Source organism: Myodes glareolus, chromosome 19 (assembly GCF_982192425.1).
Source record: "Myodes glareolus chromosome 19, mMyoGla1.1, whole genome shotgun sequence".
In the NCBI taxonomy this organism is placed as follows: Eukaryota; Metazoa; Chordata; class Mammalia; order Rodentia; family Cricetidae; genus Myodes; species Myodes glareolus.
Genome location: NC_142044.1, coordinates 40528824 through 40556255, shown reverse-complemented (window position 1 = coordinate 40556255; position 27432 = coordinate 40528824). Strand labels below are relative to the sequence as shown.

At 45.6% G+C, this 27432-nt stretch overlaps 1 protein-coding gene and 1 pseudogene across 1 annotated transcript in view; one reads left to right on the top strand and one right to left on the bottom strand.

Annotated features, from left to right (window-relative positions):
- Enthd1 (ENTH domain containing 1) overlaps nucleotides 1-27432 on the bottom strand; it is a 119815-nt gene that overhangs the window by 4628 nt on the left and 87755 nt on the right. Inside the window, exon 6 of the mRNA XM_048454897.3 lies at nucleotides 12618-13016. Coding sequence (XP_048310854.3) covers nucleotides 12618-13016 — 399 coding nt within the window. The remainder of the gene's footprint in view (nucleotides 1-12617; nucleotides 13017-27432) is intronic.
- On the top strand, nucleotides 14086-16176 carry LOC125413453 (heat shock protein HSP 90-alpha pseudogene; annotated as a pseudogene).

Below are 27432 nucleotides of genomic sequence, written 5' to 3'. Positions count from 1 at the left end.
TACCTGCCTCTGTGCCCTGGATGCTGGGATTATAGAACCCATTTTTAAATAACTGCTTCCTGGTTCTCTTTAGCACATGCCTTGGTTTATATGTGGTCTGTCCCTACACGTTCATGGTTTGGAAGTATGCTTCCCAATGTGGTCATGAGAGGTGGTGGATGCTTTAAGGGCTTGGGTCTGGTAGGAGGTCACCAGGTCATTGGGGATACTACCCTTGGACAAGATTGTTGAATTTCTTACAGAACTCAGGTTAGTTCCTGTGAAAGTGACTTATTATAAAATGCAAGCCTGACCCTCACATCCTTCTTTGGCTTCTTATCATGTGACCTTTCTCTCACATGATGCTGTCACTCATCAGAGCTGAGCAGATGTTCTTAGACATTCAAAACTTTGAGCAAAGTAAATCTCCTTTTATTGACAAAATATCTATTCTCCAGTGTTGCGTTATAATAACAGAACACTGACTAATAATCCCTCAATGTGGAATAGGTTTGATAACCTCATTTTAATCAGGATGCAAAGAAATTCAGTGGCTAGAAATCTTTCCCAGATCAGAAAGTTACAAAGAGGACAAATTCAAGTACCTCTGACGTCCCTAAGGGTAATTCTTAACTGCTGGGAGAGGGAAGGTCAGTTTTCTCTAAGAGTGGAGACTGCTAAGTCAACCACGCCCCAGTGGAGGGTCACACAACACATCCAAGAATGTTTGGGCAGCACACACTGTCCTTAATGGGGGCAGGGGTAGGAAAGAACACAAAATTAGAAAAGGAAAGGGGGACTTAGGGTGAATATGGGCAAAAAGGGACTCGGAGACTTGGAGCCTGCAGTGTTTAAAAAGAAGGTACTCAGAGGAACCTTAAGGAGCCAAGAGGAAAACAAACTCAGGCATCAGCCATTAGTGTGGAACCATTCCCACACAAGGGCACGGGTAGGCGCACACATACATGAGGACACTAAATCCCCTCTCCCGTACTTAGCTTTGTGTTCTTGGCAGCAATGTTGGGGACTTGTTAGAGTGTGGGTCTTGGTCCTTCCCGAGACCTGGTGAACCAGAGGCAAGGCTGGGTCCAGAAAAACTGAGCTTCCAGGTTATAGGTGTTTCTAAAATAGGAACCAGGAAATCCTCCCCTGGCCACCTTCCTTTGGCTTTGTGCCACCACTGCTGAGTGACAGTGTGGTGTGGGCTCCAGCTCTGATCTGCAGGCTCAGCGCTGTGAAAAGCCACTCAGCGCTAATTGCTACGCGCCAATTTCCTTTTGTTTCCAAACACTGTGCAGCTGCGCCGCACCCTTCAATCTGCTCCTGGGGCATCCTGCACTGCCCCTTCTCTTCCCCGTGCTGGCTCCCCGCAGAAGCCATGTGGGCATCCTGCTGGCACCGATCCCCTCTGTGCAGGAACTACCGCAGTAAGATAGAGGAAGTGGCTGTGTTTTAAATGCTCGTCCTGTGGTACACACAGGCCAGTTGTCAGCTGCTCAAGGACACCACTGACAAACTCATCCCAAATGCTGATGCGTTATCTTTAACATTTCTACTGCAAACGCAGAAGGCCTGCTAATTAAGATACAATAGCTTTCGATTTAAATGCCATTTAGAACTATGTTGCAAAGATGAAAAAGGTACATTTCCAGGGACACTGCAATCTTCCTTTGGTGTCCATGTGTTTTATCTGGAGCAGCAGACCCCCAGACGGCTAAACACAGATATCTCACTTTCGTTCCCTAATTCATCTATTTCAATGCTCCCCGATGACATACAGTGACTTCCAAATGAACAATACACAAAAACTAAAGTACCGTCATCCCCTCCAATGTATCGTTTTTATATAAATGGTTGTAAAGGGCTTATTTAGAATGTTAAAAGTAGAAACAGCTAAAATGTCCACTGATGGCTAATGTGTCAGCATCTTGTATCTGCACCATGGAATATCATTTGGTCATGAAGAGGGACGGACTGATGCATGTCACAATTCTGAGAATACGCTGAGAGGACGAAGCTGACAAGGGGTCTCATCTGGGATGAAATGTCCAGGAAAGGCAGAACACAGGCAGAGAGGTTGGGTCTAGGGCTTGCTGAGGCAGTGAAAGTACTGTGGAACTCTGGGAGGACGTAAAATGCACTGAAGTGCATGCTCGTGCATGTGGCTCATGCGTCAGTGGACGTGCACACGCTTCTTCTCAGGCGCTCTGTCATATATCTGAGACGGAATCTCTCACTGAGCCTGAAGGGCACTGGTCAGGGAGCCCAGACATCCCGGTCTCTGCTGCTCCAGGGCTGGGGTTACAAATGAATGTGGCCACACCTGGCTGTTTACACAGGCGCGAGGGATTTGAACTCAGGTCCTTATGCCTATGTAGCAAGCAGGTGCTCTTACCCACAGAATCATCTCCCTAGATCCACATTTCCTAGGTTTTTAAACGGAAAATTTCAATTTTTTTGTTGGCTCTGAGGATTTTTCCAGTGGTTTTCAACTTTCCTAGTGTTGCAACCATTTAATATAGTTCCTCTTGTGGTAAACCCCCAACCATAAAATTATTTTATTGATCATTCATAACTGTAATTTTGCTTCAATTATGAATTGTAATGTAAATATCTGCTATTCGACCCTGGGAAGGGTGGAGACCCAGGGGTTGAGAGCCCCTGGCTTTTACAGTTCAGTCTGCTGTGCTCACCTGGTTATTTCACCAGCAGAGATGAACCAGCACAGAACTGCACAAAACAGTTGTGGACCAAGGACAGAAACAGGCGGGGGCTGGAGCATGCACCACTGCTGTGTCCCATCAGAGTGGAAAGCAGGCTCTAAAAAGACTACACAGCAGGCAGCGGGGACTTGAGAGCAGGAGTGAACACTGCCTGTGGGGTCCTGGCACCTACAGTTCCTGTCTGTCCCGTGTGATGAGGAAACAGATAATGACGGAAAGCAACAGTCTGAGCTACAGAGAGTAACAAAATCAAGTTGAGGAGAGGCAATGGGCTGCCCCGGGGTCATTCTTCCGTATCAAAGGTCACAGGAGCTGCATTAAGGAGGGTGTTGAAGCATGGAGGTGGCCCCTCCACTGCATTTGAGGTCACCTCACCAAGACATACATGTGCAAGTGCTTCTGAACTTGATCAGCTCATTACTCCAGGGAGTTCATGATGTCGGACGAGGACCCTTCGTGTAAACCCTTCTTGAAAGCGGAAGATGAGAGCGTCTGCATTCTCCATCATCCCCAGTGTCGGGCGGTGGAGATCAGATGCCCACTTCAGTCTGCGCCTGCAACAAGTGGGCGTTCAGGACGGCCCCGCTCTCAAGTCCTGGTTCCCAGAGTGTTTGACTTCTCACTCACAGCCAGCCCTCCCGTCACTCCTGGGCATCCGGAGGACCTGCTGAGACAGCGGCCCTTCTCTGCTCCCTCCAGTATCAGCTGTCTCCTTTCTCGTCAGATTCCCGCCACCTTGCCATTCCCATGCCACACCACTGTGACTTCTGTCATCTGCTGAACCGCACTCCTCTGCTGTAAGGCCCGGATGTTAAGTACTGTGGTCGCCAGCCCTGTGTGGCCTGGGTTATTGTTGTTCTCCTTGGCTGCCACTGGGGTACAAAAAGCTTTTAAAATCTGCCGGTAAGGCAACCAGGCAGGCTGTATGCCAGGTAGGCTCTTCCCGCCACAGGCAGTGGCCAGAGACTGTCTCCTGCTGGCCTCATCTTGACTCCATGACAGTTACATCTCCATCCTTCTGGCCCGGCACCCAGGCCTCAGCTCTTCACGTCTGGTCCCTGCAGGCCCTCCAGGCTATGCAGGAGTCTGTAGTCGCTTTTCTGGTGCTGTGACTGCTCAAGAGGAGAAGGGTTCGTCTTGGCCCACAGTTCAGTGGCACACTGTGGTGGCGCGGTCAGGGCTGCAGAAGTGTGAGGCAGCTGCTCAGGCTGCGTTCCTAGTCAGGAAGTAGAACGAGATGCACACTTTCCCCTTTGTATTCATTCAGGAGCCACGACCACAAAATGGCTATACTCACAATTAAGATGGGTCTTTGCACTTCAGTTAACCCCTCACAGACTCCCTCACAGATGTGCCCAGAGCTTTGTCTCCTGGGTGATCCTAGATCCTGTCCAGTTGTGAGTCACTAATCACAGGTGCCGTCCCCCAGCAAAGCAACTGAGGCTGTGATTGGGATGAGCGGTGCAGAGAGGCTTGCTGCTTCAGGACAGCAATCAGACCTGTGAAACAGCCTCTCTCCTCCTAAAAGGTTCTTCCCTTTATTTCTGGGCTCCAGACTCAGGTCCACTTTCCCAGGGTCATGCCCCACAAGGATCCCTGGTTACCTCTCTGCACTTCTGTGGTCTCTAGCCGCCCTGGATCTCTGAGTGGATGTGGGGAACTGAGCTGAGGTCCTCTGTAACGGCAGTACAGACTCTTAACTGCTGAGCCATCTCTCCAACTTTGAAGTTCAAACTTCTTTATCTGCTCCTCAGGCTCCACATCCTCCATCTGGCTCCATGCACCAGCATCCCCCTTCTATGCTTTTCATGGACCTGCTCCATTTCTGCCACTTCTAAGCTGGTTTTAGTTCACTAACAAAACACTAACAACTACGACGTGCAGGGTACTGTGCCTGGTGCGGGCAGACAAACATAAACAGGGCAGGCAGGGTCGCTGCTAATAGTCGGGGAGGAATGCGCTCAGCTTTCAAGTCTATGTGTAGCTATTGTCTAGCGGAAACAACAGAAGGTGTCGTGGAAGGCAGAGGAAAGGTAAGTGAGAGCGTCTACACCCCAAGGTCACGTGCTGAGATGCTCTTGGAAGGGTGGACGGGGAGGGGGTGAGGCAGGAGGGGCAGGAGAATGCCGGTGAGAGGGAGCTGTACCAGGGTGAAACAAGACTTGTCTGATAAAAAGAACCTGGGCTGCTGAGAGGAAGAAGCCAGGCTGAGAGGAACAAACAGACTTGGAAGGCTGTTTGTTCTTTACAAGAAAATGGTGACCAATCCACAGCTGAGTGGCTGCTTTCTGAGGGATGAGTTGGAGCTCTCCAGAACCTCTGTGTTCAGTCACAGTATTCCACAGTGGGAATGCCTTTTCTGCGAGGAAGGTGTTGTCCTGGCTAGTTTTATGGCAACTTGATACATGGTAGAGTTACCTGAAAGGAGGGACCCTCAAGAAAATGCCTCCATAAATTCTGGCTGTAAGACGTTTTCTTAATTAGTGATTCACAGGGGAGAAGCCAGCCATTGTGGGTAGTGTCATCCCTGGGTTGGTGGTCCTAGGTTCTGTAAGAAAGCAGGCTGAGGAAGCCATTAAGCAGCACTTCCCCAAGGCTTCTGCATCAGCTTCTGCTTTATTTGAGTTCCTGCTCTGACTTCCCACAGTGATGGAGCGTTACCTGAAAGTATAAACTGAAATAAACCCTTTCTTCCTCAGCTTGCTTTTGGCCATGGTGTTTCATCGCCGCAACAGTAACCCTCACAGGTGTGTACCTGTTCCTGAGAAGGCATGAGAAGGATGCCGACAGAGAGATCCCGAGGCTAGCAGTGGGCTGAAGGTGTGCACTCCTAACACTCATGCGGCTACAAAGCGCAGCAGTGACTGCATGTGCTGAGTCCCAAGTCCCACTCGGAGGGCTTTGCTTCTGTGACCCCATGTGGCAGAGCCATCCTCATCTGCCTCACAAACCAGGCACCGACATGCAGAGGCCAGGGGCCTCTCCCATTGCCACGCTGTGAGTGGCAGAGGAGCTGGGACCCTAAGCCCCACCTTTCTGACTCTAGAGCCTGTGCTGTCACAGGGATGCTGGTCAGCCAATTGCGGGGCCCTAAGATGACTTCATGATGAGGTCTCCAATCTCTCTCCAGCACTGGGAACTCCGCCATCACGCTCTATCAGATTCACAGAGTCGCTTCTATTGGGTTGATGTTGCGATGGCTCAGCGGGTCAGGCAGTTGCTGCCAAGCCTGATGAGCTGAGAACCATCCCTGGGACCCACACAGTGCAAGAAGAGAACAGACTCCTGCCATTGGTCCTCTGACCTCCAGACTTGAGCTATGGCACACACACACCTACACACACACACCTATACACACACACACTTACACACACACCTATACACACACACACCTAAGATGACTTCATGATGAGGTCTCCAATCTCTCTCACACACCTATACACTCACACACCTATACACACACACACACACCTATACACACACACACAACAAATGCGTAAATAGATAAATGTATGCAATAACTTGGAAGTAGTAACCCACACAAACATAATTTAGGGCTTAGTAACAGAAGTTTTAACAATTTGCAGTAAGTGTAAAATCTATCAATGTCACATAAATATATTATCTATCTCTCCATCTATCATCTACCTACTTATCCATCTCTCCCTTCTATTAACAAAATTGGAAAGAGAAATTAAGGTCCAAATGAATTTTTAAAGAAATCAAATATAGATTACAGCTAAGAATGGGGTAAGAAACGGAGTAGGCAGATTAAGTACTGTGGTGTCGACTGGAGGGAAAGATTAACTTTGTTATTCTGCCAGTCATCCTGACTGACAGTCCAGGGACTCCCACCCAGGGCCAGACTCCAACAGCTGGGAAAGTTCCACACTATAAAATCAAGGCTCTTGTTCTCTCGAATATATGCACTATGGCATCTTGCTTTATGATGCATCTTGAATAGTTCTGCTTTCAAGATTTAGGCTGTTTTACATACTTTACATTTCCCGTGGAGATTAACATAAGGCTCAACCTGTCAATTTCTACGGCCCCCTTCTGGGGCTGCACCGAGTCAATGGCATGACATAGAGAGGAGAGAAAGCAGCTTGAGCCGCATTTCTATACTGAAATGTTAGAGCACCCCTCAATTGTCAGGTCCTCAGTTGTTCTCAGAAACGGTTATTAGGTCTCAGGGCAGGCTGTTTTAGTTTTTCTGAGATATGGTCTCGTGTATTCCAGGGTAGCCTCCATCCTGAATGTCTGATCTGTCTATGTCTCCCAAGGGCTGGGCTTGCAGGTGTGTGTCCCCCACGCCTGGTTTATGCAGGGCTCAAGATGGAACTCAGGGCTTCAGCATCCTATATACTAGATGAGCATGCTACCAGCAGAGTCACATCCCGGGTCTCAGTGCAAGATTTTTTAAAGCACTACTACTATAAATGATATATGATACTATCCCCTCCCCCTTTTCCCAAAGACAGGGTTTCTCTGTGTAGTCTTGGCTGTCCTGGAACTTACTCTGTAGACCAGGCCTCAAACTCACAAAGATCTGTCTGCTTCTCTCTTCTGAGTGCTCAGACTAAATCCATGCACCACCACTACCCAGTTATTTTTAATTAATTTTTAAAAGATTTTATGTCTGTGTATATATGTGCAGTGTATGTACACCATGTGTGTGTGAATTTCCTACATAGAGAGTCATGTTATCACTGAACAAAGGCAAGGAATCTTTTCCTTTCCAGTATCCACATCTTCTATCTCTTCCTATGGTCTATTTTGTCCGGCTGGGCCCTCTAACCCACTGCTGAAGAAAACTGATTCAGAAGACACTCGTCCCTGCTCGCTTGCCGATCCAGTCTGGACGGTATTCGCTCTTTCATCATTAATTATGTCTGCGGTCAAATTTTAAAAGACGCTTGTTATCAGCTTGAGGGAAGTTTCTTTTTATTCCTAATTTGCTTACATTTTTTATAATCATAATTGAATGTAGAATTGTATCAATTTTCTACATGAATCAAGATAATTATATCATTTTAAATCTTATTCTATTAATGTGGTGGATTGCAGAGATTCATTTTCAAACGTCAAGCCCACGCTACAGCTCTGGGAAGAATCCCACTGGGTTGTGGGACATTGTCACTTCTTGATCTTGCTGGATTTGATTTGCAAACATCTTATTAAGACTTTCTGCATTTGATGTTAATCTATGTTGCTCTCTAATTTATCTTTCTTGCACTGTATGTCAGACACGGATGGCAGGTTAGCCACCTTCATGAAATGATGGGGTAATGCCCTGGGAGTATTCAGAAAGAATGAGGAAGCCTGATGCTTCGCCTTCCTTACAATAGGCCAGCAAAACTCCATGGGACCAAGGCATTGTTTGTAAGATCGTCCTGGTAATATACTCAGGTATATATGTTTGTATATGTATGCACTCCCATATTATATATACATATGCCCTTAACATAGGTATAAATGCACATATTATAATATACACCTTTAACATGGGACATTTGGCGAGCACAAAGGTTATCTCAGGTCAGTTTCAGTCATTTGCTAGCTTACCCTTCCACCAAGGGCCAAACCCACGACAACACAATAGTCTCTTACCCTGCTTTGCTGTTGGTGTTTATAGCGTCCGTAGCTGTCCCATCCTTCTTTTCCCTGGTGCTGCAGGGACTTGAACCTGGGGCTGGTGCAGGCGGAGCAGCGCCCTCCCACTGTCTTTCTTATAATCAGTCACTGCTGGAAATGTTTCCTTATTTAACTTGTGGTTTCCTCTTTGTCTCATAGATTATCTAGAAGGGTACCAGTAAGGGCCCCAAATTTAGGGTTCTTCTGAGTAGTTTACTAGCATTTTCTAACCTAGCCCTACTGTAGCTGGAGAACAGACACTTAAAGTTTTAAAAACATATTGCTAGTTTTTTATATTTGCAGATTAGTTTATTCTGTTAATTTATCTTCAGATTCCCTTACTTATCCTTCCTTCATCTCCAGTCCACTGCTAAATACCTCCAGGGAAGTTGTCATTTCCATTCGTTTTCCTCCCTGCAGTGTCCGTTTTGTTCCTTCATCATCTTGTCTTCTGAGACAGCCCTCTCTGTTCACTCATTGTGAATAATGAGGCCCTGGGGTACATTTTTATGTTGTTTGCTGAGCAGTATCCTTCTGTGTAGCCAAGGCTAGCCTCAAACCACTATGTAGTGTAGACTAGCCTTGAACTCATCATCCTCTTGCCCTAGCTTCATGAATGCTGCATACACAAGTGTTCACCATGTCAGGCCAACTTCTTGAATGCATTTTTAATGGCTGCTTCATGAACTCATGTGCTAACCACAGTATGTCTGTCATCTAGCGGTCAGCTTCTAGCAACTTCTTCCATGTCTTCACTATGGGTCACGGCTTCTTATTAATTTCAAAGTCTGGCAACTTATTTATTTCTTCTTAATTATGTGTCTGTGTGGGTTTATGCATGTGAGTGAAGGTATCTGTGAGGCCAAAGGGAGCACGGGAGCTGGAGCTGCAGGCCACTATGAGGTACCCAATGTGGTTGCTGAAAACTGGCCTTGGGTCCTCTGCAAGGGCACTACATTCTCGTAAGCACTGAGCCATATCTCCAGCTCCATGTTGGGCATTTAATAAATATCATAGTACATGTTGGTAGAGCCCCTTGATTCTGTGACAATCCCCTGCAAATGTTGTAGTATATGTTTGTGGAGCCCCTTGATCCTGGCAGTCCCCTGAAGACTGGATTTTATTCCTGTGGGCAGATAACTGACCCGACTCTTCCAACTGTCGACCATTCAGTGCATAGAAGCTGAAGGCTTTTTTTGTTGTTGTTTGGTTTCCAGCAGGGATTAGGGGGTCTCCCTACAAGTTTAGTTAGTGATCAGTCAAGGATTTGGGTAGAATTTATACACAATGTATAGTGTTCACCCTTCTCGGTCTCCCTCAAGACTTTCGTCATTACCTCTTCCCCCCACCCCCACCCGTGTCTCTGTACACTGAACTGTCCTTTATTGCTCAACTTGAGATATTAGACATGTGATCTAAGCTGCATGTGACCACGCACAGTTAATAACATCTATGAATCCTGCCCAACACAAACCATAAACTTAACATGAGAGTTTTTGAGGGTTTTGTTTGTTTGGTCTTGGTTTTGGTGGCTCGACCTTGGTTCTTATGTGTACACTTTGCAGACAGTGTCGCTCGACCACAGCAAAGGCTGGGAATGCCTGCTAGGCCGTGTGGATCAGAGTAGCCGGGGGGCTTCATTTCAGGACGGTATTTTTTGAGCTTTAAAATGCCCACTTGACTTTTTCACAACACAGAGGGTGGCAGTGTAACAAAAGTCTATCTTCTATTCGAAAATCTCTGCCTTATATGCCTGATGACTTTAGATTCTAGACATCTGTGACTCTGCTCCTGCGGGATTTCTGTGTACTTGATCATTCTGTCTTACACCTAGAAATTTTTGGTTAAATGCATAAGTTTTTTTGTGAGAAATCATAGCAGCTTTCACAAAAGGTCTGTTTTCTGGGTGCCGAATGGAGCCCGAGGCAGGCACTCTGTCTAGACTCTACATGGATGTTCTGCATATAAGGACGCTGCTGTTTCTGGCATGCCCTTCCCAGAGTGTGGCGGAATGGCAGAATCTGTCAGGTCCCCTGGCCCAGCTGAATAAGAGGAGCATCTTCATGGAATGCTGTCTCTTTCCTGACATCAGACGGGTATCAGAGGCTCTGCTTAGCGCGCTGGTGTCTCAGAAGCTCCCTGCTTTAGTTTCTTTCTCTCTGAGAACATTCAGCTTTCCAGCGTGCAGCTGCAGACACAAAGAACTGCTTCCCTGGGGCTCCTCAGCCTCTCACTGGAACCCCAAACTCAACCTCCAAAGCCCAGCAAGACTGGGAAGCCACTTCTGACCCAAGGAGGGGATGACTGAGGTCAACTGGGACTTGTCAAAATACTCTTCTCCCTGGGGTCCGGATCCATTGTGTTTCTCCCTTGGTGGTCTTCTGGTAACTTAAACCAGCTTCCAGTAATTTTTCAGCTTTAATATTATGGGAGGTACGTCATAAAATGGTCCAAGAATGGAGTCGTATGAGACTTCTGAGTGCTTGTGAGAAAACACCAAGAAAACAAGACAAGAGCCTTATGACCCCAGTTTCTTCAAAACACAGAATTGTTCCTGGAATGCTTTCTCATGCCCCTCCCAGGTGTAGCGGGTAGTTTACTTAGGATTACTTGTTATTGCTTGCTGTTGTTATTCAAGTAAATGTCTCTATAGGAAAACATGTTTTGGCCACATGCAGCTTGTTCTTGTGATTGCACACTTTACTCGTGTGATTCTCTTTAGCCCTCAGAATATAAACTGCCTGTGCTCTAACTAAAGCAGCTACTGCATGAGGCTTGAGTCCACTTTACTCGTCAGCTCTGTTCTCCAGGTCCCACTGCTTCTAGATTGGTAAAAAGAGGTGGTGTTATGGTGTTAGATGGTCATCAATGTCATTACAACCATAGCAGCTTCCCAGAGCATAGCCATACCTAGAGGCCACCGCAGCCCAGCAGGAGGTGTCTTCCTTGGCAGGTAGTCTCAGCAAGAAAGTTAATTTGAGGACAAGACGAAGATTCATTTTAAAAAGTACATTTATTTATGTATTATCCAACCATCCGTCCGTCCGTCCATCCATCCATCCACCCACCCATCTGTCCGTCCGTCCGTCTGTCCGTGTGTGTGCATGCATACTTGTGTCATAATGTGCATGAAAGTCAAAAGAAAGCATGTAGTAGATGCTCTCCTTCCAGTGTGTGGGTCCTGGGGATTGAATTCAGGCCATCAAGTTTGGTAAAAAGTGTCTTTACCTGCTGAGTCACCTTGGCAGCCCTAAGATTCAGTTTTACTACCTTTAGGCTATTTAATACCAAAATGTTTTAAACAGAAATCTTTGAAACCTCTTTTTAAAAGAGGATCTCTTACTATTCACTGCCGGAGACCAAGGTCAGTTCATTTACCCACCCCCCCTGCACTGTCCCATTGTTCTTATTGATATGTATTTTCACATGCTGGCTTCCATTACTTTTGTTTATATGCATTTTTGATTTGCATTTGAAGCAGTTTAAAAGATTTATGTTGAAATCTTTGAACTTACACAAGTTGGTGAGCATTATTATCCAGAAGCACCAACAAAGCCACCACTTAGTTTTTTAAAAATTCATGTGCAAACAAACTATTCTTTTACTAATTAACTTTGAAAAGGAAAGTCTAATTGCATAATGCAAGATTTAATAGGTGACAGTCAATAGCCGGACTTGATTCTCTATCCACAGTCTAAATAAAACCGTAGCCCATTTCATCCTGTTTTATTTTACATAGGGACCCATTACACAACCCTGCTCACCTTGCACTCAATCCTCTTCCTCGGTTCCTGCGATAAAGGATAAAGGGTTCATCCTGCTGTGCCCAGCCCTGTGGTGTTTTATAGACAGAGAAAAGACATGGTTCCTTGACCCTTTGGTGCATGTATGATAGAGCCTTAGAGAATGCACACACAGCTGTGTACGTATATGTGTCCGCACACAAAACCACTTCTCTTGCACACAGTCTCTTCATGAGTTACCTACATGTTTAACTGGAAACTTCAGTGAATGTCAGTAACATCTAATTTGGTTTACATAACAATTATTCAGAATTGATGCTAATATATTCGATCAAGTACTTGCTCGAAGTGTCTGCTACTCATTTAATAAAAAGGACACATGACCACCCAAGAAGACCTTCAGTGGCGGGTACATCCTGATAGAATTGACGAGGAGTGTGCAGAAGAGACAAGGAAAGGACAGAAGGCAGAGAGGTCACAGAAGGCCTTTGCAGAGCATTTTCACTAGCATTATTGGCTTGTTTGGGGGCACACTCACCCCGCATGGCTAAGGGCTTGAGGCTCACATCTTCTTCCATCCAGCAGATTCTGGACTGCATAGGGGTCTGGACGTCCTCACTGGCTCTGGTCTCCTTCTCTGGGCTGACAGTTTTGAATGAGGGTGAGACGTAGAGTGTCTCCACAGAGGACTGGTTGTGGAACATGGACTCTGACTTGAACATCCTCAGACCCAGGCTGACAAACTCGTCTTTACCAGACGGCCTAAATGCCTGGGAAGGTGCCAGTGTGTCAAAGCTTTCTACAGCCGGCTGCTTTTCCTGAGGAGTTTGTGGGGGACTTCCTGTGGTAGTATTTGTGATGGTTTCCTCCAGTGTCTTGACTAAACTCATATTTGTCTGCATTGATGGTCTTTTTTCTGAGGGAATAGACATGGCATCTGTAAAATAGCAAGTAGCCCCAAATTAAAACTGAAAAGTTCCATTTAAAATCCACTTTAATAAACAGGATCTTTCTTATTTGGTCTTCTGCTTTCCTACAAGGCTGGTGTGTTCTATTTCAAGTACCCCTGAGCTATAACTGATGCCTTAGTCATTTGGTGGCTGCTTCTCCCTCTCTCAGCGGCACTGAAACACAAGGCACAGATTTCCAATAAGTTCCCTTTAAATCTTTCTCCCTTCACCCACTCATCTGTCTCTGAGCTACTATATTTTCAGTACCTTCAAGCCTTCATCCTTTACATGATAAACTAGATGAAATATACATCATTCTATCCTTATGGAACCCTTCATCTCTCCTGGAATGAAGGTTGTCTCTTCCCAGGAGGCACGTTCAGAAGCTCTTCAGGGGCAGCATCATTTTATTGAATCTTTTGTCTATGCAGAAGACAACACATTCTTTTACAGAGTTGTTTTGACGGTTACTACACTGTAAACTTTCTGTCCATCTTGTCACTAAATAGCCACAAATACATCAAAGCACCAGGAAAGCCTGGAACAGGAGGGGCTGATGCAGTGTAAGAAACCAAAACCTCAGGTGCACCTGGGCTGGAATCACTGCCTGAAACCACACATCTGGACTGAATTTCTAGATGGACTGGATCCCAATTCTCAGTATGAGAGACTGTTCTCAGAGAGTTTCATCCTAAGCTAGACATGGACAGAAAAAATGTTTCTTAAGAGATTGAGTTCTTGCAATTAGAATCACAACACAGTGAGAGGGGTGTGCATACTCCCTGGCACTTCCACCAGGGAGGAGGATGCAGAGTCTGTGGAGGTCACTGCCAGGCAATTAAACACATCCCAAAGTACACTGTATGATTCTTCAGAGTGCACACATGTAGGCTCTCAGCACCTCTAGAGGTTGTAGAAAACTTCTGATATTTACCCAGGAGTAGAAAGTTCAAGAAACTTATACGAGTCACTTCAGTGTCTTGGTGCGGCTAGTCTCGGTTTGTGTGTGGTCACTCAGCAAAGACGCCTGAGGAAATTCAGACCCAAGACCAACCAATGGAGGAGGAAGAAGTTAGGACTTTTGCCTTTAAGGCAAAAAATTTCCAGGTAACATCCTTGATCATCAATAGTTTCTATTTGAATGAAGAAATCTTTCTGAGGGAGCTCATTTCAAATTCATTAGACCCTCTGGGTAAGATCAGAGATGAGAGTTTGACAGATCCTAGTAAACTACGCAGGGAAGGAGCTGCACATTAATCTCTTTACCAACAAACAAGATCAAACCAACACTAGAATTAGAATGGCCAAGACTGACTTGATCAATAGCCTGAACTGCCCAGACTGGCAAAGGCTTCATGGAGACCTTGCAGACTGGTGCAGTTATCTCTGCAACTGGCCAGTTTGGTGTCACTTTCCACTCTGGGTATTTGGTTGCAGAAAAGTGACTGTGGTCACCAAAAGTAATGGTGAGCAGTGTGCCTGAGTCCTCAGCAGGGGCATCTTCCCAGTGAGGACCAACTCAGTGAACCAAAGGGTATCCTATGGCTGAGTGAAAGAAGGCCGAGCTGAGTATTCGGAGGAAATGAGAATAAAGGAAGTTGGGAAGAAACATTCTTAGCTTATTGGCTATTCCATCACTCTCTCTGTGGGGAAGGAGACAAGATAAGGAAGCCCGTGATGATGAGGCTGAAGAAAAAGGAGATAAAGAGGAGGAGAAAGATAAAGAAGAACAGGAGTCTGATGACAAGCCTGAAAAAGAAGGTGTTGGTTCCAGTGACAACGAGAAGGTGGTGACAAGAAGGAGGTTAAGGGAGCGCATGGGTCAGGAAGAATTAAACAGAACAGAGACACTTGGCCCAGAGATCCTGATAACATTGCTAATGAAGACTGCGGAGGGTCCGCAAGAGCATAAGCAATGATTGGGAAGGGCACTGGCAGTAAAGCAGTTTTTTATGAAGGACAATTGGAATTCTGAGCCCTTCTTTTTGTCCTAAGATTTGCTCCTTTTGATCTGTTTGGAAACAAAAGAGAAAGAAAAGAAAAAGAAAAAGAGCATCAAGTTGTACATACACTGGTTTCCAGCATGGGTAACTGTGAGGAGTTAATCTCTGAGTATCTGAAGTTCACTAGAGGGGTGGCGGAGTCCAAGGCTCTCCCTCTAAGTATTTTCCACGAAATGTCGCAACAAAGCAGAAACTTGAAAGTTATTAGAAAAAATTTGGTCAAAAAATGCGTGAGCCGCCCATTGACCCGGAAGAAGATGCAGAGAGCTACAGAAAGTTTTATGAATGCTTCTCAAAAATATAAAGCTCGGAATTCATGGAGCCTCTCAAAATTGGAAGATGCTTCCAGAGTGGCTGTGCTGCTGCACACCTGCTTCTGGGGATGAGGGGGTTTCTCTCAGGGAGTATGGCCCCAGAGTGAAGAAAAACCAGAAGCACATCCATTTTACCCCAGCTGAGACTGACGACCAAGTAGCTAACTGGAAACATCTCTGACAGCACGACTGAGAAGTGGTCCGTACAACTGAGCCCATGGCTGACACGGTGAAGGACCTCACAGCTGAAGGACCTGAGGGCGAGACTGGAGTGTCCGTTACCAAAGAAGGACTGGGACTTCCAGAAGATGAAGAGGAGAAAAGGAAGACAGCAAGAGAAAGACAATGTTTGAAAACTTCTACACAATTATAAAAGACATCTTAAAGGGAAAGGTTGAAGAGTCAAAGCAATTGGTGAAACCCCCACGGAATCGCCACAGAACATATGGGTGGACAGCAAACGTGGAGGGGGTCGTGTGAGCCCAGGCCCTCAGAGACAACTCAATGACAGGTTACATGGCAGCAGAGAAACACCCGGAGATAAACCCTGACCACTCCAGTACTGAAACTTGCAGGCAAAAGGTAGAGACTGACAAGAACGACAAGTGTGTGAAGGATCAGGTCATCCTGTGTACAGCTGCACCCGGTCTTCTGGCTTCAGTCTGGAAGATCCCTAGACACATGGTAACAGGATCCACGGGGTGATCAAGTGTGGTCTAGGAACTGATGAGGAGGATCCCACTTCGGATGATACCACTGCTGCTCTAGCTGGAGAAATGCCACCCCTCGAAGGAGAAAGTGACACATGGCCCGCAGAAGGAGCAGACTAAGGAAGTTTCACCAGAACCACGTGCTCAACGCTTCCTTTATTCCTCCTGATAACACGGTTTCAAGGAGTTGGGCAAGATTTAAAGTATCTGTGCGGCATGAAAACTAAGGGGAAGATAAAATTGCTTTCTGCTTCTTAGACTGTGGTGCTGCAGACTTGTTTCAGCAGGCTGGGAGAACATTTGTTGAACGACATAAGGTAAGCAATCTGAACTGTTTAAGCTGTCGAGCTGGATTCCTTAGTAGACCAAATCACCTGTCACTGAAGTGTCCTGAGATAGAGCTTCATATATAAAAGGGAAAAAAGCTGTTAAGACGCCTTAAGTGTCAACTTCTAGAGTTTACTTCTGAAAATTTTTCTTCCCTGTAGTTAATTCTGCATGTACTAACTTATCTTAGTTAAGGACTAATCTTATAGGTAAGAACTCAAGCTGAAACAACTTAATAAGAAGTCCACCCTAAGCTCCTCGAGGTCTTGTAACTCAGCAAGGCTTGTGAATGAAAATATAGTACCCAGTAACATCTTGCTTTAAAAGGTAAATACAGATTTTATATATATATATGTGTGTGTGTGTGTGTGTGTGTGTGTGTGTGTGTGTGTGTGTGTGTAGAGAGAGAGAGAGAGTAGAGGGTGAGAAAGGGAAATTTATTTTGCTTTCCACCAGAAATCACACTTTTTCTAGTTGTCACATCTTTTACTTTTTGGGGTTTTAAGACAATGTGTGACTCTGTAGTTGAGGTTGGCCTGGAATTCCTGCCTTGTCTCTTGAGTCCTGGGGTTCCAGCTTTCTACTGTGCTATCTTTGGAAACTCAACTCAGGTACCACTTCCTCTTCAAAGCCTGCCCTGGCCCTTCTGTCTATCCCTTGTCTTATTATGGCCTCCTCGACCAAAGACTGGAGCCTGATGAGCAGCTGTGATATTCTATCCAGTCAGCCTTGTCCAGGATGGCACAGTCACCCTGAGTGGTCTCTGTGTCCCAGCACCCAACGGTGCCAGTCCTGGAGGATGTACTCAATCAATGTCTTTTCAATGGAAGGAAAAATCCAGACACAAGAACCAAAGAGAAAGTAATGCTTTTGTTTTTCTAAATTTAACATAGTTTAACAACTTAATAACAATAAGAGGAAACAGAAAATTGGTAGATGAAAATAACCTCTTCTGAAATATTACTAATTTGCATATGACCCAGTTATATTTAGTTGGTAAAAGGCTTTGTTAGAAGCACTAATATATCCTAGTAGGAAACTGGATTCTTGGTATTTCAGAATGCATGTTACTATATTTGCTTTAAAGCACTCCTTAAAGGGAATTTTAGTTAAATATTTCTCTTGATTCTCCATTATATTTGAGAAAAATGTTTTGCTCTTTATGTAATGAAATTTCCTTTAAAATTCAGTGATATATAAAATAGGACAGCCGAGGATGACCACGGCTTCCCCACGAAAATATCTTAAGAACACTCAACCCAAATACAGCATTGTCACGGGTGAAGACTTGAGATGCCATGTTAATACAAAAGCTTACAACTGAAAACAAGCTTAAGCGTTCAATGAGACGGCAGGGTCTAGTGAGAGGCTTCCAGTGAGGGGCTCGTGATGCAAGCTCTGCCATCACGGGAGGCGGAGGCAGGAAAACCAAGAGTTTAGGGCTTAGCTACAGGGAGAGTTCAAGGTCAGACTGAGTTACATGAAACCCTATTGCAAAGAACCTAAATAAATAAGTAAATATCTTAAAATTCAACAAGACAAGTTAGACTAAAGTCTCTCTATTTCTATCAGTCCTTTCCTGACAGTCTAGGAGGAATAAACTGCAAACTGGTTGCTAGGGCTTTTATTAAAACTAGTTTTTTTAAACTGTGTCAGGGATTGAATCGACGTATCTCCAATCCTGATGACAGGGGCTCCGGATACAGCTCAGATGGTAGAATGCTTGGGAAAAAATGATTTCAAATGCATAGCACATTTTATCTTAAAAAGAAAAATCTTTACTTGAACAGAAAATGAAAGCGTTCTGAAGGTTCTGGAACAAAGCTGCCTTGGGCTTCTGTGCTGTCAGCCCAATTCCACACACTCCCCATTCTGTGCAACATGCCAAACTAACTCTCTGTAATCACCACTTTAGTTATTTATAGTTTGTATGTGGAAGTCCCCTCCTATGCCAGTGACCAACTCCGCACTCCATGGGTTCTGAAGGCTCTCCACAGCTTACTTGCTACTTACCAGGAAAGGACCCATAGCCAGGCTGGGCTGCATTCTCAGGCTGACCCAGAGCTCCTGATCCATCATGCCCACCAGGTAACATCTTCCTGCTTCACTTGTCTAAATCCTACCAACCCCACAAGACCCATATCAATCAATTATAGCTTCTAGAAGCTATTTCCAATAGATAACACTCCACCCTAATCCATGCCTTTTCTGAAATGATAAAACATACTTCCATGAACTCATTATTTGACTTAATTAGATACAGTATAGCACTGATCATATATGAAGTTCCTGCACTCTGACCTTACAGCCTACAGGATGCTTTTGCATAGGGAAGGAATGCACGTGTCTGCTAAATTTAATGAGTCCCTAATGTGCCTCTCCTTGACATCAGCTTTGTATGCTGGCCCTGGACACTAAAGCATGCTGTATGTGAAACCTAAAATCAAGAATGTTCAATTCAGCAGCTGTTGAGGCTGGACTTCAGCTCAGCAGTTGAGTGTTTGTCTAGTATAAGCAAAGTTCTGTGTTTGATACTGAGTACCATAAAAATAATAAGGCAGGAACAGGGAAAAGAAAGGAGTGAGCAATGAAGGAGAGAAAGGGCTGGCTAACTGATACCTACCATTTACTCTGGGCTGTGTAAAGGCTCTGGAGAGACACTAAGCAGGTCAATCATCTAGCAGTACAACTACAGTAAAAAGTCAGAGCAGAGGAGAAAGATGGAAAGTGTCCAAGTAAATGGAACTTCAGCAAGGAAAGAAGGCTGGAACCGGCATCCGTGTTGCATCATCAGGGCAGGCACAAGCCATTCAGCATTATTAGTTTTTAGTGTATGGCAGAGAGAGGACGTGCTTCAGAAGAAAGAAAGGAAAAATCCAGGGCTGTGGACCTCTTGACTGACAGGCAGGAGTTGGGAGGAAGGAAACAGAGTGTGGGACACTTTTGGAAGCTTGTTACTTTGTCACCTTGATGGAACTTTGCGCTCCTGTTCTCCAGACAACCATCTTGTCTTCTTCTCCAGCCTCTTTTCCTCTGAAACGTAGGCAACATATCCTCAACACTTCACTTTTCTGATCTATAATAAAGTATCCTTTACTGCCAGACTTCAGCTAGAACTAGGAAGGTCTGTGTGCAATCCATTCACACATTTTTAACCCTGGTCTCTGCTGAGTTCTGCTGCTCATTTGGGGAGATCTGACCTCTATTCTTGACCTCTACTTTTCCTCTGTTGACATGGCCTTTCAACTTCCCCAGCACTTGGGTATTGTGGAAGCCTCCACCACAGACCCTGAATCTTCCCATCTGCCCCCTTGGTCCACTCCACACAGCCTGCCAGAATGACTGGTCCTCAAACTATCTAACACAGTTACGGCTCTGCATGAATTTACCTCTCTTGCTGTATCTCCATCACTACCCTTATGAAACTTTGAACCACCAATGCTTTCCTGTCTTCACCCCCCACACCCCTCCCATTGCTAATCCTCCACCCAGCTGTTCCCTTTTCCTGAAATTCTCTTCCCTTCTTACATCTGGCCAAGGACTGCCACCTTCCAGGTTGGCACCCCTCAGATGGGGCTATGCTTTTGCTCATGGGCAAGCCTCAGCCTGTAGGATTCTTTCCCACTCTGACAAAGATGATTTTCTTCTTCAAGACCCAATCTAAATTTCTTGATGAAAAAATTTTAACCTTCCAAGTTAAAATGAATCTGTTTTCCTTACTCATTATTGCATAATGAATTCCATACGAATACTGACGTTTCTCTATCAAATCTCATTATTTCAAATGTATCCATTCACTTGACAAACACATATGAAGTATGAGAATGTGTCCAGCAGTACCCTAAGCTCTTGGATCACAGCACTAAACAAATGTGTTGTTTCTAACTCATCCTAATTTCTTGTCACCTCTAGTATAGTGATATCCTGCAGAGCACAAATCCTACTGAAGCTGTTCAGCCCACAGGCAACTGGCAGAGTGTCGATAGTCATTGCTGTCCCAAAGATCTGGACACTAAAATAAAGTCATCTGCAGAGTCAGAAGGAGGAAGAGAGGATCCTGATGCAGTCCTTTCAGACACAGGGCACTGAGATACCTGGAGGTCCAGGGGCTTATTCAGGGATCACATGGGTTTCAAGGGCAGAGGAATAGATGCCAGACTCGTGAGTTCAATGTTCTTCTGCCTTGGGGAACTGAAGAAGGGACTAAGGAAGCTGGTAGATCCAGATGTACCCATAGGGCTGTTCTTTACTAACAAACCTATGCCCGGGATGTGTGCTTGTGTCTGCAACTGCCACGTGACTCAGTCTTACCTCAGGCTTACGTTGTTCGTCTGTGGGATGCAGGGCATGTGAGCAGGATCATGCTGGTCAATATGTGTCTGAGCCTGCTCATCATCTCCTGGGAAGAGGATTTTTGGGAAGATGGCTGCTGAACACATGAAGAAAAGAAGCATTCACGGATGTTTCTCTAAAGCTCTCAAGAGTGTGAGGACTCTGATGGAGTGTAACACTGGGGCTGCCTTTCTGAGTTGGAAGATAAATACGTCATTGCATACATGGCAAACACCAATGTGATTGTTCCAGAAGGCTTCCCAACCTTTTCCAGGAAAGAATTTCTGTGAATTCCACTGAAAGAACAGGGAGGAGTTCTGAGTGAATTAATTTGGTTGGCTGGCTTTATCTGATTTCTCATTTTCTTTCCATTTAAACCTGAATGTCAGAGCTTTCTCTCAAGCATCCATCCAGCCGACTCCTCAATAGGAGGCTCAGTATTAAATCATGAGACGGCACCAGCTCGCCTTAGTCACCTGCCAATATACCTGATTAATGCAAAATGGGACCCTGGAAGGCGGGCTGTCCTAGGCTTGATAGTTATCCTTCAGGAAGCAGCATATTCGCTGTGGAAGAAAGCAGGTTGCATTCCACACAGACCAACATGAACACACCCGAGGCCAGAAAACAGCAAACAACCTCCAGGCCAAAGAGACCAGCCAGCTCAGTGGGTCAGGAGTGGCCCGGCTAGTGCACAAGCGCGAATATTCTGACAGAGACTTCAGTTGGGTTCAGAGTGGGGAAACTTTGTCGACAGACAGGAATACCCCACATGACTTCACTTTTTCATTTTTCAGCAATTCAGTGGGCTTGTTCTAGGGACTATAATTGTTGTGTGTTATTATGTATTTGTTATTATAAATCTAATAATGGGCGTTCTAGTCCAACAGAGCCGGCGCTGTGCTCCATTCTCTTGTGGGTCTGACGCATAGGATCCAATTACGGCTACAAAGGAGAGAGCTGGCAGACATGGCTGAAGATGGATGCCAAGATACAGCTTTCTGTAGTTTAAAAAGGCGTAACTGAAGGTTTTTTCCCTTTCAGTAATTAAGCTAATCAGAGGAAATAGGATGTGAAGATTATAATGAGGTCATTTTGCTAAGAGGCCACAGTTACAAATTATTAACACAGGAATGATTTAAATTGCTTACTAATATATTGGTTTAAAACAGGCAGGTCATTAACCTAAAATGGATATTGAATGTAAAAGTTAAATCATATGCATGACACAAAAAAAAAATCGTAGTTTTTTTTTCTTGTGGTGCACACACAAAATCCTAAATAATTATAAGTCTGAACAGCTACCAGTCCCTTAGGGTCTGTGCTAGGGTGAAATAGGTGCATGATCGCATCCAACCGTGCTACAACCACAGCTAAGTGTGAAGAAGAAACACATTCAGAACTACAGCCCCAAGACCCACAAATATGAGTTGGCATAGTTGTTCCATTCTAAGAGGAGGACAGAAAGAGGGACCTACAGAAAAGGACTTTGAAAAAGCATCTTCAAGTAGAGCAGTTAACAGCATTCATGCCATGAAAATGGGCTTAATGATTGGATTATAAAATCGGCACAGAGTGCTCATTACTAAGTTTTATGTCATAGCTAAGGTTCCACTAGTAATACAAATCACACTTTCCTTCACTAGGCTGCAACTATAGGAAGGAGAATGGATGCCTGCCCATCTCAGAAGCTGTATCTCTCAGGCACTGGAAATGAAGGCGACATCTGCATGTAAAGGCCATCCTGTACGGCGAGCACGCACCAGCATGCACCAGGCTCTGGGAGATAAGCAGGGGCACAAAGGCGTAAGTGGTGGTGACCCGCAGTGTACAAGGACAAACAATGACCCCAGAAGAAGTTAAACTCAACCCGGGAGGGGTTTAATTCTAGCCAGAATTAAAATAGTTTAAATTGCAAAATATCTCAAACTGCCAGGCCCAAAGTCTCACTACCAGGTATGGAGAACTGTCATTAGGAGCCAGCCGGGGCAGAGAACTACAATAGCTCTGGCCACGGCTCTGCCTGGAAGTGATCGGAGCCTGAGCAAGCCCTACCCTTGTAGACCTCAGGTGTGGTGCAAGCCCATGCCCACTCGTCTCAGCAGGTGGCATCTGAGACGCAGAGAACAAAGGTAGGACACAGAAGGATAGCTCTCCAACACTTTCCCAAGCATGCACACCAATAATTAACTCTTACTTCAACAGCAAATCTTGGGTAGGTCCACAGCACAACAACCAGCCTTTAAATACTGTTTACACTGTGAGTGAAGAAGAAATGCTACTTCTTATGAAGCATGACTGTGTATTTATTCAAAACAAGCCAAGAAGATTCCCAATAAAACCAGCAGCATTACCCCCGATCATGTCCTCCTGTGATCCCCTTACTGACCTCCAGAGACAATGCAACCCAGTCCCTTCACCTAGACAGTGACTTCACCTAGCTGATCCTACAGCTCTCTGCTCTTCGGTTTCGTTGCATGGTTTGCAGCACAAGTTCGTAGCTTATCTATGTTTTGCTTACTCCGTCTCATCCCAGCACCCTCTACATGTTTTCATTCACAAAATATCACTTTCGGATAGACTCTGTACCGAGGAGGCAAAAGCCAGGAAAGACTTCAGTCACTGGAATTGTTAAGCATGGAAATAAAATGCCAGATACACTGGCTAAGAGAAAAATTTTTTCTGAAAGATGAGTGAAAAGTGAGGGAATATAAAACCTAAGCTAAGCAGATTTCATTAAAAAAAAAAACAACCCAAATATAGTATCTAAAATTCGTTCAAAACTGGAAGAAATGTTAATGAATCCGTGGGTGGCAGGAAATAGAGAGCTGGAACATGGCTGGAGTCAACAGGAGAGAAATCTAGCAGCGAGTCTGAGTCTGCGAGAGACGGCAGGCTGAGTGTGACTCTGCCATCACGGATTGGTGCCTGACTCCTCCAGCCTCATGGGCCTGAACACTGCAGGCCGGCCTCTCTGAGATCCCTACGTGTACCTGGGCCCTCACCACTGCTCCCTCCTTTCCCTCCTCATCCTCACGTCTGTCTTGATCTCTTCTTGTCCCCGAGTTCTGCCCTGTGGGTGTCAGAACCCAGAGAAAGTGCTGAAGAGGTGGTGTCTGGCCTTTCCCACCTGGTCACTGCTACTGTCCCTCTGCTGGTGGTGGCTGCTTTGGCTTTTAAGGCCCTTTGGGGGCTCCTCCCCAAGTCGCCCTCTAGTGGAGTGAATCTGAGAGTTCCTTAAGGGTCCCTTGAGAGTCTGTTCTAATTTCATAGGGGAGGAAATGATGGCTTACACTTCTACATCACAGTCCATCCCCGAGGGAAGTCAAAGCAGGAATTGAAGCTGAAACGTGAAGCAGGAACCGCAGAGGAGTACTGCTGACCGGCTCACTGTAGAGTCATGCTCGGGTGGCTTTCTTACAGGGTGATGCCCACAGTGGGCAGGGCCCATCTACATCAATTAACAGTCAAGACAAGACCCCACAGACACGCCTACAGGCCAGTCTGATCCTAGTAACTCTTTAAAATTTTCTTCTTAGGTGACTCCAGGCTGTGTCGAGTTGGCAGTTAAAGTTCATGAATCTGCCCTCTGCTATGGTTCCCTTGCATGGGACTCCAGGCCTGAGACCTCTTCCTCCAACTCTCTGCAGTGTAAATGTTGAACCCCGACTTGTGCCTGAGCCTGGCTGGAGGAAGCACAGCACTGTAAATTCCTGGCCAGAGGTCAGTTCTTTGGCTGGTCTTTCAGCTCTCATTCTCTCTCACACAATCCCAAACCCTCCCTGCTGTCTTCAGGAACCTCTGTCAACCCGGCCTTTCCCACTCGCTTTTTAGCAGTTGACCTTCTGCCCCAAGCACCAGGGAAAGACAGACTTTAAACTGAGCACCCCTCATGCTAAGCAGCTGAGCTGCACGCCAGCTGTACTCAGCACTCCAGCTCAGCCTGGAGGGTCAGGAACAATGCTCCCAGATCACTCCTTGTCTGGTGTCTGTCACTGAGACTCATTCTAGCCAGTACTTCTTCCTGTCTTCAGTCTTGTCTTAGCTGCTCCCTGGCCCATGGAGGTGCTTGGCCCTCTCCATATTTATTAAGCTATGCTCAACACATGAGAACTGTGTATGTCTATGGTATATGATGTAATGTTTTGGTTTAGAGATATAATGTGAAGTTAAAGGAAGCTAATTAACAAACCTACCACCTCACATATTAATCATTTTGTAAACATTTAAGATTTCCTCCCTTAGAAATCCTCAAGTATAGCTGTAACATGAGGGCCTGCTTGTTGGGGTTTCTGTCCCACCTGATCCCCCAGCCATTTAGTCCCAGAGAAAATCACACAGAGAGTCTGCATAAGTTATAAAACTGATTGACCCATTAGCTCAGGCTTCTTGCTAACTCTTATAACTTATATTAACCCATTATTCTTATCTGTGTTAGCCACATGGCTCAGTACCTTTCTCATCTGGGCAGGTCACATCCTGCTTCTTTGGTGGTCTGCACAGGACTGCGGAAAGAGCTTCCTTCTTCCCAGAATACTCCTGTTCTCATCACCCTGCCTCTACTTCCTGTCTGGTTGACCCACCTATACTTCCTGCCTGGCCAATCAGCATTTATTTAAAACATGATTGACAGAATACAGACAATTCTCCCGCACCATATAGCATTGTTATTTATCTCGCTTCATGCTGTACCTGGCCGAGATGTTATTACTTTTGACCAACATCTCCACAACCAAGGAAGCATCATTCCATTCTGCTTCGGAGTTCTGTTTTGGAAGATTCCAAATATGTGTAGAATCATGTAAGGTTTATTCTATGGTGCCTGGCCTATCCTATGTAACACAACACCCTTCAGGTTCAGCCACACTATTTCAAGGGACAAGAGTCCTCTCTTCTGTGAAGCTGAGAGGATTCCATTGTGCGCAGGGGCTACATTTTCTGTATTCATTCCTCTGCTGATGGACACCTTGGCTGCAGTGAACATGGGAGCACATCTCTTGCACATACAGCAATCTCACTTCCTTTGTGGGGTGTGACTGCTAGGTCATGGAAGAGTTCTGTGCTTTAGGCTAGTTGCCTCCACTTTAAATACCTCCTCGGAGGGCCCCTTCTGCTGGTGTGCTTTATCTTCCTCTTGCGCCACTCACCCAAACAAGTGGTAACAATACGCACTTGTATTGAGTTCATTTTTTTCTTTGCTGTTTGATTCCTCACATCATGGTCCATTCCTTTCTGATGGAGCTGCCCTTGGGTGACTGGCACTGGCCTGTTCATTGCTAAAGTCAGTGGAAAATTTTCAGTCCTGTCTCAGGACATTTCTTTGGCATTTAAGATTGACGAGCCCCCCTCTTCTTTCAGCTCCTTTCATTACATACACTCATTCATTCAAATGATATTTATTAGATGGCGTGTCACACACTATTCTGGGTACTAAAAATATGACAGTGCACAAAAAGATGAAGTCTGTACCCCCTTGGAGCTCATATTATATGGTGGGGGAGGGGAAATGAATAATTAAACAAGGATTTATATTTAGCAGGTCGGACAGTGATAAATCCTATGGAGGAAAATAAAACCATTCAGGGGCAGAGGCAGAGCCAGGGAATGAGCAGACTGGTGGGGACCATTAGAGGGGCCTTGGTGCTGGGGTGACACATGAATGGCAAACCAAATGAGGTGAGGGAAGCGATCATGAACTCTAGAGAAGTCTGGAACATTCCAGTGAGAGACAAGGCCCTACAGATGCTTGCCACATTCCAGGGATATCAGTGGTCTGAGATGGCCATGGCAGAGTGATCAGGAAGGAAAGGGGAGAGAAGAAAGAGCACGGAGGAAGCCAAGTCACAAGGGAAGAGGCTTCCACAGTAACCACAGGGACCTTGGTGGGACAGGAGCAGATGCTGGTGTTGATGTGACTCTAATACATTTTCCACTTTGGAAGCAAAGGTGATATGAGATAACAAGAGTCACAGATGACTTGCAGGCTTGGACTTGACAACCTAATTGTAAGTGGCACCTTCTTCTCTGACCTCTGGTGTCTTTCTCTGTTCTCGGAGACAAGACCCAAGGTAATTGTGATTCCCCACACCCCCACCCTGCTGTTCACATGGGTGCAGTCATGCTCTGACTCACCCTGGGGCACAGAGCAGTCCCATTCACCATGCCACAGAGGCTCACCACCACAGCTACCAGCCACCTTGTCTCTCACCTGCAGTTGGAGCCTGACTATAACATCTAGCATGAGTCAGGTTCCTAGCACTGGGGCCACCAACCCAAAGAACAGCCCTCAAAGCCTCTTATAAGGCTAGGTCAGCCTATGACCGTCTGCCCGATGAAATGAGTCTGGGATTATAATGAGGCTTGGGGTAGCTGCCACCATTCTAGGCATCTCTTGGAGGAATGTCCTCTCAGACTTCTGGCATCCTTCTGAGTTATCTCCTCTGCAAGTAGATCCAACATGATGACAATGGCCTCAGGGGGAAGATGAGATCCAGCACCTTCTCAGGAAATCTTACCATGGCCTCCTCATTGGATTCCTCCTCTTCCACCACATTGTACCCCCTGTTATCTCTTTCTCTCTCTCCGTCCCCCCTCCCTTCCTCTTTCTGTGAAGTCTCCATATAAAAGACTTGATATCTTGGTGTCTAGTATATTATTAGCCCCTCAAGAAAAATCAGGCTGAAAGGGTCCCGCTTTAACATCCTAACATACATATTA